Here is a 15,467-nt window from a genome sequence, read left to right as displayed (position 1 = left end):
TTGAAGATACTAATAGCAATATATTTCTATACGTGTAAATTGGCTCGCATTATTTTCTATTGTCTAATTTACTTATGTACAATTTTGGATCTGCTAGAGAAATTTATGTTCTAAACAAGATTACGCGCTGGTTTTGCAATAATTTCGCATAGTTTTTATCAATTCACCTAAAAAATGCTTCTATGTATCGTAGTACGTATATTTACCGAGTTCAAAATCATTATTTGTACCAAAGGAATTAACCACCTATGAAGAAATGTTCTGGTAAAATTATTGTTCAACAGATAATTCCAAAGCTCTTCATTACATTTTGTTTTAAAATGTCTAATGTTCAATTAGCTGAAATACTTTGAAAATTTCACTCAAATTTTTTCTTCTCTAAAATCCCGAAATCCATCATTCTCTTGTGAGTTTATTAGTGCGCAGAATTTCGGGTAATATATTTCAATCCTGAAGATTACGAGCAAATCTCAACTTTGTGCAGGAAATAGTGATAGTTTATAGAAATGCGAGTTCACTTCTCAAGTTCTAACTGTTTCATCGCTTCGCAGTTAATTTAAAGTCAGGAATATGAAGAATTTTCCGTCTGACTTTTACGTTTGGTGCCATAATTACGGGCTCAGATCTTTAGCTGGTTAAAACTTATTTTTCCTTTCTCTTAGGTGAGATTTGAAACATCTTTTACCAATTACCAGTAGCGAGTTGGGCTTTGACTAATTTCAAAGAATTGTAATTGTAATTGGTTATACAATTCTCGTACTCGATCTTCAGGCATTGATAATATTAATGAGGAAAAATTTGCGAATAAAATTTTAAATTCCTAAAATTCGGTATTGATTTTCTCTAGCACCAATTAGCCTTCATGTTCCAAGCAACAGTCTATGTCTAATACAGGTGGGCTTAGTACGGAACATGACTTAGAATAATAATTAGTCGTAATATCTTAGCTTACGTGTTCCTCGATAATAGTAGTATTGGGCCCTATAATTACCTTGGTTAACTTACTCCGTCTTGTTCTGGGACCAATATTACAAGAATTCAAACTGTTCGTCGGACAGATGCCCTCGTTCTAGAAGCTTAAAATGTTAAAAATATCAGTCTTGAAACAGCAAACCCTTGCCAAGCGTTTACCAATAACTCCAACCTGTTGCTTAAAAACTTCGCACAAAAAAAAAAATAGAGCCGTACAGTAGCTGTTCTCGCTGAACATCCTGATTTCAATTAGTCGTTTACAATCCTGCGTAGCGTATATAATTATGAATAACATTAACAATTCTGTCAAGTTAAAAAAGAGACTTGCTGTTTCGTCATTGACATTTTTTCTTCCCCCCAATTTCCAATACGGAAATAGAGGTGCTGCACACTCAGTTGAATAGCTATGTTTTTTTAATGGTCCCAGCGCAGAGCCAGAGGTTTAAAGGCACTCGGTGTGGCAATGATGAAAGGCAGCAACATTGCCAATTCTATTGGCATATCCTGGCACTCATGCCATCTGCAGTCTTCGGAAAGCTGTTGACAAGATGAAATCAAGAATTTATCACGAAAATTCAATTTCATCGAAAGACTAGGAGTGTGTATGTCAGTAGTTTTTCAATTCATCAAGTTCCATCAGTACATAGTTCATGAGAGTCTGAATACACAGAGGTTAAACTGTGAAACTGATAAAGAAGATTAAGCATCGAACTGCGCATGCGCGAGCGTTATTGGATTCTTACGCAGGCTAGCCACCTCAAGTTTCAGCTGTCAAACGCGGCTTACGGATGTTACGTAGGTGATGCCAATTTTCTTCGGTTAGACAGGTCTTTCGGTTAACCGGATCTCAAACAGTCGGTATATTAATTCGGGAATGCTTGAAAAACTTTGATAGTCAATTGACTGATGACCCACGACTACTACGAGTCATCATAGCGACATAACTTTAATTCGCCACTTAACGCGGAAGAGTTTGACATTGCATGTCCCGTTTCGAGTAAGTTGGCTGCCCTGATTCTCAAACGAAAATATTACCATGTTACGAGCTCATTAACCAATAGAGTTCAATTATTTCGCATGTGCGCATTCAGTTACTCTATCTGCTAAGTTTCATAGTGTTATGTCGGCACATAATTACCTTGACGCTTTGACTAAGGAGGTAAAACATCCAGCTTCAGGCCGGTCTGTAATTTACAGAACCCACAGTATCCTCCGCATTTTCCCACAACCTTCTGTTGGTTCTGTAACGAAAAAAGTGTCATCAGAGAATGGTAATAAGACCATTCCGTACTTGCAAGTTGTATCATTATAGTCGCATTTATTGCACACTATTTGTAGTGTTTATGACATTATGTTATTTACTCACTATTTTATTGATGATTCGCGACGTCATGGATCCTTGGGTAACCCAGGATAGAGTAGGTGACAAACCCAGCTGAGTACCGACTAAATTTATGCTAAATTGGCCTTGTGGACACTGTACTGAACTGTAGCAATCACCGGCTTTGCCAAACTCGACCCGTTTCGATCCCTTTGTCCAGGAAAATGTGAAGTCGTCAACTGTAAGTATGAATGATTATTGTCAAATGAGAAGCATGTGTGTCACTCGACGCTTTACAACACTTTTTCCTCAAACAGTAATAATACGGTGGTTTTGATTTATCGCATCCACTGCTGCTTGACACCCAACTTTTGTAATCTGCTAGTATTGATGGAAAAAGAAGAACATTATTATGGTTTCGCAATTTGGTTTACCTCTGATTCATTTGTGGTCTTTACAATACATTTCCGTAAAGAATACTACTTATGTCAAAATTCTTATTTCGACAACTTGTGACGGGTGAAGATTTCTCACCGCATTATGAAACGATCTAATATTTTTTAAGTTCTTGCCAAAATTAATAAGCTCATTCGTACAATAATGAATATTTTTCAAATAAGTACAGGAGTTTGACAGAAAAAAACCCTAGTTATAATTAGTTCCACATCAATAACTTTTTTTTTCCTTAATAATCTATAATTATTATCCTTTGTATCTTTTCTCTTACCATCAACGATAAGTGTTCGAGGGTCGAGCCGTATTCTTCTAAACATTGTTCGGCCTGAGGTTGAGCCGGTGTAATTTGCACACTTACAGTTGTCATTTCGCTGACCATTGAATGGGCATGTTCTTGGGTCCAACAATCTGTGATAAAAAATGTAAGACCAAATCAAACTTTGTATTGAAATTGCTGGTTAGCGGACGAAAAAAAAAAACGTATTTTCGAAAGTCGTGCCTATAATTTGCTTAAAATTTTAATAGCCGAAATATTGGACTGTGCCGTCAGCATGAAAAATTTGCACAATCTGTTCTCTATAGGGCATCAATTTCCAAGTATTCTCTGAGACTTTGCCTCAACACCAAGAAATGCACGAATCGAATCAGTTTATGTGCGATGCCACGGTGGAATTACAGAGTGTGTGATCGTTGTTGTAACTGATAAATGACGCACCTTTTGTCGTATATTTCAGCGAAATTTTCATGGTCACCCGATGCAAGGGTCAGGTATTCCAAGGGCTGATCTCCGGTCATATTGTGACAATATATTGACATGTTCTTTCCACCAATTATCAGTAAATATTCGCCATCTTGAGTTGTTTTGAATTTCTTTTTAGCTTCCAGACATGAAAGTAGACCGCATCGGCGTATGTTACACTTGCGTCTACGCAGTGGCTTCAGTGCACGGGGACAAAAGCGATTTTTCACCCTTGTACCATCTTTTCGTTTACAAAATAACCTTCTTACTTGTTTTCCTTTACGTCCACAAGTAGCGGAGCACTGGTGAAAAACATATCATTCACATATAAATCTCAACGTACCGTACAATGGAGACGGTGAAACTTAGCAGGTAGAGTAGGTGACTGCGCATGCGCAAAATAATTGAACTCTATCGGCCGACGAGCTCGTACCTGGTCACATTTTCATCGGCAATACAGGGCAGCCGATTTATTCGTAAGTTTGCCCAAAAAAAATTTCCCTTTGTCTTCATAAACTATAGACAGCTGCATTTAAGAAACTCAAACTTGAGGTGGCCAGCCTGCACGGAAAGACGACAAAGCTCGCGCATGCGCAGTTGGGTTCTCAATCTGCTAAGGGTCCCAATAAATTCTTATCAATATACATGCGCTATAATTATCCTAGATATTACTGGAATTGAATTTACCACGTTTTGCCAATAAAAATAAGGGTTAGTACGTTTACGGTACCTTTCTCCATGGTTCAGCCACCCAGTAATATTCATCATCGCATTCGCGGAGCTTGCACGTTTGTTCAGTTGCGGGCCTTTCACTCATTCGACAGCCATTGACGGGTGTCGGATCCATCCATTCATATTTATTGACTCGATGACAAGTGACTGTTCGCATTTGCATTCCATTTCCACACTCTGCCGAACACTGTGTATAAAATGCATTCAGTATTGAAACGTGTTGAATTGTGTAATCAGGTAAGAAAAAAAAAAAACACAGAACCACCACATTGATTCGTCGACACATTGTGATTTGTTTTCGAGATTAGAGGAAGGTACAAGATTTGCAAATAGAGGTCTGTAAGAAATGGTCTATGAAAGTATATGAATTATAATATTCACAAATGTTCATTTTCATTTTCGGTATCAGTATTGTTTGTAATGATGCACCGTTAATCAGAGACTATTTCCTTTATTCTCGTACGTTGATATGCATGTAAATGGATAGTACCCAAGTGAATTTCGAATTTAGTCTGTCATTGAGATTTGGAGGCAAAATTATGAGAAACTCGAGTCCACAAAAGAGATTTTTAATAGATACTGCACAATTGCTGCTACTTATATTAACAATAAGTCTACTCTCAGCAATAAAAACTTCGTGAAATAGAAAATGTAAGTTTCGATTTTTAAACATGTTACTTTCAAATGAAAATTCGGCGATTGAGATCTGACAGATTTCTTTTGAACAAACGAATTTGGGTACCACCCTTACGCTTGTAAACATAAATCATGCTCATGCAATAATATAGTAAAAACGATAGACTTTTCGTATACGGGTAATAATATTCATTTTAATTGTAGTAGGTACAATAACAGATCTGTTTTAATTTGGAAAATCGGCGGAAAAAAAAATATTTTTATCGCAACACATACACGTGAACAGACGATATTTTGCGAGCTTCATAAACAAGTTTGCAGTAGTAGTAAGGCGATAAAATATTGAATGAATAGTGTGATTGAGAACTCGTTCAATAGTATCGAAAGACGAGTTCAACTAGACTTAGGAGGAAATAAAAAGTACGTATATGAGTAAGTTAGCAAAGAGAAAAAGTTTGTGCAATAATTGGTTGTTAAATAAGCATGTCAAGTTTGAGCTCCCAAAAAAGAAGGACAAAAAAACAAAAATTAAAACGAGACAGGAATATTGTGAAGTAAGCGTAACATAAATATTAACTGTAAAATGTGCAAATTAAAGCAACGTGAATAAACATTGCCAAGCGCTGCAACATCATATAATCGTGCGCTATTATGAAAATAAGAAAATTAAAAATACTGTGAATACCCTAATACATGCCCGAAAATTTTCATGTGCCAATTTCCCGCCAAAGTAGTAGATATACAGCATTCAAAAAGCAAAAATATTAAACACACGTTACAGTAGGGCTAGGACTCTAATCTTCTACGCGTATCAATCGAGATACTGCAATCACACAAGAATATCGTCTATGATCAGAGTTAGTTGTTTGATTGAAGATAACTAAGGTTATCATTGAATGGAACAGCTTAAGAGCACAATTGTATGGTTAAAATTTTCTTGATTGCGAGCATGACGTTCATTAGTCATTTGTAACATATCGTTACACTTTAAAGTTGGCTATACCGGGACAATCTCTTGAAACTTGAAAATCAACTGCGCACGCACCAAATAATTTGATCTCATTGGTCGGCGAAATCTTCCTGCAGCGATATTCTTATCGGCGATGCAGGCGGGCCAACGTACGCAAAATGTGTACGTTTGAATTTTCAAAGAGCATAATCGTTAAATTTCGACCGTTCTTTGAAGAATCAACTTTTCGACACAAGAACAAATGCTTCCCAACCTTTTCCGAGTCACTACCTGAATGATTTGAGATTCTAACTTCGAAAATTCGTATCAACTACATCGCCACCAGAAACAGTTTGACAGCTGAAAACTCGGGATGGCCAGCCTGCACAAAGAGCCGATGAAACTCGCGCATGCGCGATTGATTTTCAAGTTTCAAGAGATTGTCCGGGTATATGTACCATATCGCACCATCGTAAAAATTTAGAGTGTAATCAAAATCAAAAGTGTGTAATCTGATTTTCTGATCAACATTCTTTCGTGGTAAACACACTAGTTAGAAGCTTATCAAGTAATACTTAACTTCTTATTGCAAATTTGATAATGTCATCCACAAATAATTTTTGAACCGTAATTGTGAGAAAAAATATTCGAGTCTCTGGTAAAAACGTTTAGAAACTTCTCAATTTCAAAGAAAAAGTTCTTAAAAAAGGATTTTTCGAAACTTTCACAAATCAAGTGTTTACCCTGAATTTATCTAAAAATGGACCTCAGAAATTGCAACAAATACGTTAAAAATTTTGTAAATTAACCGATACTTTGAGAAACAACGAAATAAGAACATTTGTCAAGAATATTTTTCCCGTATCTGGATATGGAGACTTTACAAAAGAATTCTAAAAGAAACTATTAATTTTACTCCAATATGATTAATGATCCGTAGTTTACTATATTCACCCTTCAATGACAATATTACCGGTTCATCTGTATACATTCTTAAAAATGAACGCATTCCATTCTCTTTCACAATATTTGAATCTTGAAAACAAAAAAAATAAGAAAACGCATAGAACGAACTTTGATCATCGACAGGTAAATCATTATTTACATATCCCCAGTTCCATTTTTTGCATGTTTTTTTTTTCTTTTCCGTTCAAATTATCTATCCAAATAATGGCATAACGAGTCGTGATAATTTGATTGCGAAAAATGCAACCCTAATCTTGCTATCGGTCAATGAGAGTGGTGTGGTTGTGTGGCATGGGTACCTCAGTCCAGGGTCCCTCCTGCCAAGTCAAGGCACATGGTCTTTGCTGACATGGCCTCTGTGACTTGGGTCGCCGTTTTAGCCCTGCGCACTTTTGGTCTTCAACCGTAACCTCGGCTGTGCCAGTCTTTGCTACGCAGTCCACCCTGCGAGTTTTAGTACCATATCCGCACGATTTTGAACACTGGAAAAATTTGCCAGTCGTGCAAAAATTTTGATTTCAAGCAAAGTGAGACGTTGCATTTTAATTGGTGTGGCATGTGTGAGCTCGTTAATAACTCACCGAATTGTAATCATTATAATTGTACTACAGTATAAGCTCATAAGTATTATGCTAGTTCTGTTTCTACTTCAAGGTTTACAATGAGAGTTTTATCCACGTGTTAAATTTCAGTGGATCTGAAATATCAATGTATTGGTTGACGTCTCAAAAAATTGACACTTTGGTACTTAGGTTCAATGCGTCAACATTTATATTGCAAATACTTGATATTGATCGTCCGCCTTGAAGTTGACAAAGAACTTAACGTGGTATATGAATTTATTAGTATTGTGATCAGTGATTCAAAGAAGAAAAAAAAAATATTATTTACTGAATCTACTAAGATGAATATTCATCGGTCGAATTTAGACGCTGAGTACCAAGGGCTCAAATTTAAAGTAGCGATTACAAAGTTTTGTGCAATATTTTATATTCAAGCACGTGAGAATAAACTTTTGAATGCTAGAATAAGATTAAGTCAATAAGTGCATTGAGAATTTTGAAATTGTATTCGTGTCAGGCGAAATCGACACGTCAGTTAAATGCGAGTTTGGTCATTGCACTCTGCTGGTTCGATTTGATTGGCGGAGGAATTTTCTAAAACAAAAAGTCTTAGAAAACCGTTGTGTTTGTAGATGCTTCATAGAAACTTGAAATCGTCTACAATATCTACAACGAAATAAAAACTCGACGGTTCCAAAAAAATTGACACATAACGCCGTGATTTTTCATAAGTGAGTATAATGTACTTTTTACTGCATCAGTGAATTTGTGCAAAAAATTTCTACAAAAATGGAAATAAAATTCCGTAAACTGTTGTAAAGTTGTACGAATTTGCAAGACAATCTACAATTCAATAGAATAACGGTTATAGTTTAGCGTAGATTTTCGTAGAAAAGTAACAAAAAAAAAAAAAAAATGAAAATTTCCACCGAGGATGTGATTATGTTTATGAACCACGTGATAGTCTCTGAACCGGAAACTCGAGTGATGTTGTAACACTGTTGCTCGGACACTATTTGTCTTTATGTTGTGATGAAGTGTAAAAAAATTTCCGGGCGGATGAATATCACAACAGTTTGTTCGCGCACGTTAATTGAAATACGATAGCAAACGACTTGGCATAAGACGTACGATAAAAATTGACACGTTACTGATATCATTGGACAACAATCTTCACGGATGAAATTGCGACTCAACAATGAAATACATGTACGCTAACCACATGAATAAAACTGATTAGCTTTAACTTACGGGGGTGAACTTCGAAACTCTCCACCTTACTGATCCCGGAATATTCGAGGAATGCAATCCTTGTGTCTTTGCGCCTGTACATGCTTCCTTAAAGCACCTCCGAACATGATAAGGTTTTTCACTTTCGGAACATTCTTTATCGGGTAGAATCTCGCCGCGATCACTTTGACAGCGTACTTGACGATGTTGGAATCCCGGACCACACGTAGAAGCGCACTGAAAGAATTCCCTCGTTTTTTTAACGTTAAAATTACACCCCCTAGATTCATGCCACATTGACTTTCCCCATCTCACCTGGCTCCAATCACCAGTATTCCATCGCGGGCAGGCGTGTTGATTGCATAGAATGACCGTTGGTGGTTTTTGTTTCTGATCGCAATAGTCGTCGTTGGAAACTTCGCCCGATATAGCCGAGCTACACCTGACCATCCTACTTTGAGAGCCACCGTTACACGGCTTTGAGCACTGTAAAATATAGGATCTCGTGATCTCTTCTACGTTTTGACGACAACGTCAAACCGCATGAAAATTGATATCGAAAAATGGAAATCAGTGAGTGATAACTGTATAAAAATCCATCGAAGGACTGGTGTCTTTACTTACATTGCCAAAGCTTCCAGTCCGCCAGGTGTATCCAGGGTGAAACTGGTCAATTTCGTTCTCGTGTTGCTTGTTGAAATCATCAGAGTCAGCAGCGTACGTTATTGGGGTAGTCGATATCACCTGTGAGAAATCGTTAAAATTTAGCTGAAAAATCTCAGCGTTTCCAAGTACCGGACAAAGTTGGAAATATTGTTGTGAAAAATGTTGTTGCGAATCATTTGCTCAAGGATGAATTGGTCGGACTCTCTGGATCAAAGAGGACTAATTCCGAATAGGAGAAACCGTTAGAAAAACTCCAGTAATGTTTTTTTTGTAAGGCCAATGATAGTGGAAACGAATGAAACGATCCGTAATGGATACGTGATTACCTGGATAGGACAAGGCTGATGCTTGCATAATCTCGTCCTCGGTGGTGCGTGCAAAGTATCACATTCTGAACTTGGAGTGCCGTTGACATTTCTGCAAGTAATTTCTCGTCGCAACACTCCCTCCCCACAGCTCACGGAACACTAAGACAAAAAATCTGATCAGTCTACGAATTGTTTCGATTCATATCTAACGAGCTAATGAAGCTTTTAGCTTACCGGACTCCATTCGCTGGAATGCCATTTGAAACATGGTCCCATATCGCATATTCTTGAGGATACGGGCCTCGGATCGGTGCAATATGTGGCTGATATAACACGATTTTCTATCTGACACCAGTAAGGTTGTTCTTGTGTACCATTGCCGCATGTGACTGAGCACTGAAAAATTGACGGATGATGGATTTTAGCAAACTTGATCGAAATGAAATTGAGTTTCAATGTGGGGTTATAATTTTTTATGATGGCCGATTTACGATTGTGATGGAACATCTTGTCGACTCAATTTTTTTTAAATACAAAGTTACTTACGTTCTTAAGTAGAATTAAGCAAAATTTTAGATCGCTGTCACAATACGGCTTTCAAAAATCATTCAAATCATGAAAATTCATTTCGTTCATTGAACTTTTTATTTTTATTTCGTTCTACAAAATGGCGACCTTCCGAAGATTAAGTTTCATTTTTGTTGCAATTTACGAGTTTCATCAAGCAAAGGAGATTTATTATACAAAAATACTGTCTCAAAACTTGAAGTAAATCGGTAGAGCCGTTTTTGAGTCATCGCGGGCACCGCAAAACATGTCATCGAGCGAAATGCTTGACGTTATAGCCAATGAAAACGCTTTCTATTGATCAATACCGATGAAAAAAAACGCAAATAAAATTCCATCTACATAAATTTGAACAAAAAAAAAGAACCACAACTGAATTGATTAATCAATTGTTGAGACACAAATTCCTAAAATTCGCCAACTTTTTCAGCCGTCTACTTGTAAAAGAAAAGCGGTATACTGTTTAAATTTAATACATCCTACTATCCACATGAATATTCTTATTTTACATACCGGCGTCCAGTCTAACGCAAGAGTCCATTTCGGACATGCACCCTGTTCACAGATTTGCTGTAACACCTTATTTTCAGAGTCACATTTGCTTTCGGGTACCGGATAATTGTTCGAATCGACACAAGTAGCTGTGCGGAATTGTATTCCACCACCACACGTCTTGCTGCAGTGTCCCCACTGTCCATACAGCCAATGAGCCTCGTCGCATGGTCCTATGCAAACCTCTCGGCTGGCTGGCCTCGCAAGATGAACGCAAGCGTGTTCAGATATCGGCCTTGTGCCGGCAGAAAATTGATACATGCACTGAGAGATAACGGTTCGTGTGCCTGGACCGCAATGACTGGAGCACTCAGATTCGCTGATGACGATCCACCTGAAATCCAGATCCCATAATGCGAGGCTGTTACACGAATTGGAGTGAAACAAGTTTCGGAAGGAACTTTGCTGGATTACAAAATGTCTGGAGCGTGGAAAATTTGTCGCGACTTCAGTCCAACACAGTGTAAACACAGTGTTTAATGATGACAGAAATCGGTGATTATCGAGGCGAAAATTACTTGCAGAAGCTTTACCCAAAAATTTGCAAATTTAATTGAAATATTCGTTTCTAACAGTTTCAGGGAATAATTTTTCAGAAAGTTTAGATACGTTTTAGAAATATTTTTATTCCTACGAGGAAAAAATCAACTTCGAAAATTTTGTAGAAAAAAACCTCGATATTTTTAAAACCTTTCTGTATTCTGTTCATGATTCTAGTTTTATTGAAAATATTATTTTGCACATTATTCAAGATTTTTCGGGAAAACTAATTTCAAACGTTTGTCAAACTTTTTTTCATTCCCAGAAAGATCAAAACTCAAAACTTTGAAGATTTGCGATACAGAATGAAGTATGAAAAATATGTATAAGTTTTCCTTCGGAATTGATTCAATTTTCACCTCTTCGTCCATTCATTCGATTTTCACCCAGAACTTGACCAATCATATTCAAGCACTTAGTAACTCGGAGTTTTTCAGATTTTCAATAGAAAATGGATTTTCGAAAGAATGTTCGAAGTTGTTCCAAAAATTGTGTAAAATTTCCTAAAATCCCTCAGACATTATCGGAATAACTGTATTATTCATCTCTGGAAACAATGTTGCAGATTTTTTTCGAGCGTAGTTCGAAAAATATGGTTTTGGATTTCGAATGAATTTTTTCACCATTCAACTGACCTGACGGTACAATGCATGTTGCATGGCTGATTTTCTTCGGACGGCTTGCTCTCCGCTCTGCAATAGTCATCCGGAAGAACATCCTTGTTTTCGGTACTGCGACATTCCGGTGTGCGACGCATCGTGCCTTGGCAGACGCGATTGCAAGACGTCCAATCGCTCAGCACCCAAGTGTAGCTGGTGAGAATATTCTTCGGAACCGTATATTCGTACGATATTTGTGGTGGGTACAAACTTCCAACCGACAAAATCTACGTAAGTCACAAAATCACAGCTATGACTAATTGTGGTTTTGTTTTTTTTCTATTAAAATGGAGACTTCCTTAAAACCTATTTACTCTGGGCTTGTCGGGAAAAAAATTCCGATAAAACGGGAACAAAAATTAAGTAAATTTTACTTTGCAATGAACTTCAATACCGTCAGAAGCATGGGGTGAAAAACTTTTTTCAGTTGATAGATAAATTAATTCTCCCTTTCTTCACACCTGTTTTTTACCCACTTAACGCAAAAAAAAAAATAAAAATAAAAAATACCTTCCTAAACATTTAGCTGCTTACTTTGAGGTTTATTTCTGGTATTCAGACAGCTGGATTAAGTAAATATTTAACAATTCAATAATTATAAATTAATCAAGACTGAAAAATCTAGTCAAGCGACCATTTTCAGTCAAGTCAGACTGAACGAATTTTTTAATTCGCGATTCCTGTATTCTTTTGAAATTCTTTCAAGAAATATACTCACCTCTAAAATTAGGTCGAATGCAATAGGCCGGGAGCTGTTTAGACGTTCAATCACGGATTCGGGTCCGCTGTATTCGATAGTAATCCCAGGTTGTATGATTACTTTACGATGGGCCACCATGTATTTTCCGTTCAAAATATTCTCTCCGGTTTCACCATTTTTTAGCGCTAAATACGGAGTGAACACGAATAGAAAGAAATAATTAATCATTAGTGTGTTAATTTCTGTGAAATTCACAAGAGCTCGAGAAAAATAATTTTATCCTCATTTTCACGGCCGATGAATTTGTTTTATTCTTGTCTCGAAAACCGTCGATTATCGTAACTTTTCGTGAATATTCCTACTCGTTTACGAAAATTCACGGAGTTTCGTTTTATTTTTCTGGTACGGTTAATTTTTTATACCGTGTAAAAAATTGTGGATGATCTCAATTCACTGTAGTTTTTTCTATCGTTTTCAATGAGAAAACCAAAAAAATGGTGGATTTTTTTCGATTTCTTGCGGAATATCGTTGAAAATTTTTTACACCAAAAGAAAACACCGAATTACCAAGGTAATTGCTGTCGTTGTTCGATCCTCGCCATCCGTGCTGTCTTATGTCGATGTAACTACTCCCAGCAGGTATTTTGGTCACTCTGGTATATCCGTAACGGCTGATATTGTATGAACCTGTGATCCTTTGGCAGGTTGAATTATCTCCTTTGCAAACCCCGCAAGTATCCAATTCGGCGGATGAATTCAATATGTGATCACAGCCGGCCGCTTTGCAACGACCGTTCACACAAATGTCGAAAGTATCAAGACCGCAGGGCGTTCCATCAATCACTTTGTCGCGTAACATGTAATACTGATTACTTTCTACCTCGCAGTACAATTTGCAACGATCGTTGGGTAAGACTGAAAGAAAAATGGAGCAATTACATGCAAATATCTTCAAAGATGCAACCTTTTTTACGATATTACGTTATTCTCTGTGTAGCCGGATCGAATGATCGTCATGTTGTACCGAGAACTAAAGATTTTTATAAAGAAATAAACTCACTTCTGTTGTATTTTGCATGCCATTTGACATTTCTTGCTAGGTTGCGAATATTCATGTTGTTGTTGTTGAATTTCGAACACTGTTCTTCTCTGTAAGAAAATTTTTCCATGTGATTTTTCACGACAACTTGGATGTCAGCTTCCATAAACACCAATGATGATAAATTCTACATACCTGAAATCTTTACTGTCGGATGGACAATCTTTCGTTCCGCAACTGCGGTACTTCACCCTGGTGCCGATGCAGTAATTTCCACCGTTTTGTGGAAGCGGATTGTTGCATTCGCGATATTTTTTCTTGATACCACCACCACATGTTCGTGTACATTCTCCGTAACTGAAATAATATTACACATATACACAATGTTATTGCTCAAGTAAAATGAAAGATTGGTTTCAAACGATATTGACATGTAAATAATGGATATAATGAAATCGGTTAGAATGACCCAATAAACAACAATTCGACGGCAATACGTCAATATTTCAACGCATATAAACATACAATCCAATACCATAACGTTTTAAACAATCGTTCTATTTTTTCGTAAACAAACTTATTTCAATTGTGAAAGTGTGAAATGTTAGAGATTCTGTACTTTGAGACTTTGCCGTTTAAAACAGTACTATAAATTTTCTCACAATGCGCAAAGTAATAAGTAATGATCTGACGTCTTACGGCTTGCGTAAAAATAATGATTGAAATGTCATTTGAAACAAGATACGTAATATTCAATTTGGATGATTCGTTTAAAATTTACAGGAAGTATAGAGAATTATAAGTGACAATTTGAGAACACGTTAAATATATGCTGTGACACCAAACGTGTTCAGTACCTAATTTTGTTGAAAGTAATAATTGATAGTGCAACACGTATATTTCAAATAAGGGAAGTTTAAAATAAAAAAGAACAAATTACAAATTGGATTATGATAAATTGGCCAACATATCTAGGAAGATTTACCATCGTCGAGAGACATGTTTATTATGGTAGTCCCAAAAAATTGACTATTTTTTTTTAAAGTCATACGTTTAATAGATGTAGGAAACGGAAATGAGACGCCTGTTATAATTTGAATCCTTAACGTTAATATTTAGTGGTTCTTGAACGTAATTTTCCATTTATTCAACAAGCGAAAACAATTTTTGTTATTTCTGAATCTTGTAGCTCACAATCAGTAACGAGGCAATTAGAAATAATATCCGATAAATATTTTTCGGAATTCAATATTCTACAAAAAAGATCTCTCATAATTTTTTGATAACTCGATCATTTTAAAAGTTATTCAAGATTGGAGTTAAAATCACGTAAACATTCACTTTTTTCGAGATTAAAAGCGAAAATACTAGACTTATCACAAAATATCGTGGGTTTCTTTTTTCTTTTTTTTTTTTTTTTGTAATGCATTTCCATCATGTCATTCAATTTATTTTTAACTTGAGCAAATTTAATTTGTAATTATTACAAGTAATGATATGTAATGTATGGAATTCTACTTTGGAAGCACCTTTTATTAGCAAAAAATAAATTTCCTTCAGTTGAAAATTAATTGTTTATTCTTTTGAAGCAAAACTCACTCTCCCCATGGTCCCCATTGTCCATCGACCGGCTTGAGATGCTTCCGAGACACGCACTCTCCACGGTGGCACCACTTTCCGTAGGCACAAGCGGTCCCATCAGCCCATGGCATGTGCTGTGTATGGCACGCTTGTGCTGGATCCCAGACTGGCGCGGTGCACCACAGTCTCCTGCACACTGCCTGGCCAGTAGCCATCCACACACTCAGATTATGTTTCACTTAATCAGACCACATAGGATACATTTGCAATAATTTATTAGCTACTCAGTGT

The 15,467-nt window shown here is 36.7% G+C and overlaps 1 protein-coding gene across 4 annotated transcripts in view; it reads right to left on the bottom strand.

Annotated features, from left to right (window-relative positions):
• Positions 1-1,302: 1,302 nt before the first annotated feature.
• The window catches only part of LOC124177643 (A disintegrin and metalloproteinase with thrombospondin motifs 9-like), a 175,880-nt gene continuing 161,715 nt past the window's right edge, over positions 1,303-15,467 (bottom strand). For 3 of the 4 annotated variants that reach the window (XM_046560229.1, XM_046560230.1, XM_046560232.1), the window contains 19 exons: positions 15,195-15,376; positions 13,791-13,952; positions 13,617-13,705; positions 13,124-13,471; positions 12,575-12,741; positions 11,833-12,083; positions 10,619-10,991; positions 9,773-9,934; positions 9,557-9,697; positions 9,189-9,308; positions 8,880-9,050; positions 8,586-8,801; positions 7,071-7,253; positions 4,219-4,407; positions 3,465-3,790; positions 3,021-3,157; positions 2,339-2,532; positions 2,111-2,213; positions 1,303-1,509 (listed from right to left, as the gene is read on the bottom strand). In XM_046560229.1, coding sequence (XP_046416185.1) covers positions 2,124-2,213; positions 2,339-2,532; positions 3,021-3,157; positions 3,465-3,790; positions 4,219-4,407; positions 7,071-7,253; positions 8,586-8,801; positions 8,880-9,050; positions 9,189-9,308; positions 9,557-9,697; positions 9,773-9,934; positions 10,619-10,991; positions 11,833-12,083; positions 12,575-12,741; positions 13,124-13,471; positions 13,617-13,705; positions 13,791-13,952; positions 15,195-15,376 — 3,501 coding nt within the window. In that variant the 3' untranslated portion in view covers positions 1,303-1,509; positions 2,111-2,123. The remainder of the gene's footprint in view (positions 1,510-2,110; positions 2,214-2,338; positions 2,533-3,020; positions 3,158-3,464; positions 3,791-4,218; positions 4,408-7,070; positions 7,254-8,585; positions 8,802-8,879; positions 9,051-9,188; positions 9,309-9,556; positions 9,698-9,772; positions 9,935-10,618; positions 10,992-11,832; positions 12,084-12,574; positions 12,742-13,123; positions 13,472-13,616; positions 13,706-13,790; positions 13,953-15,194; positions 15,377-15,467) is intronic. The other variant, XM_046560231.1, reaches the window with a different exon arrangement.

The sequence above is a fragment of the Neodiprion fabricii genome, chromosome 3, assembly GCF_021155785.1.
Source record: "Neodiprion fabricii isolate iyNeoFabr1 chromosome 3, iyNeoFabr1.1, whole genome shotgun sequence".
Lineage (NCBI taxonomy): Eukaryota > Metazoa > Arthropoda > Insecta > Hymenoptera > Diprionidae > Neodiprion > Neodiprion fabricii.
Note: the sequence above shows the minus strand (reverse complement) of the source record. Positions and strands in the feature narration are given on the sequence as shown.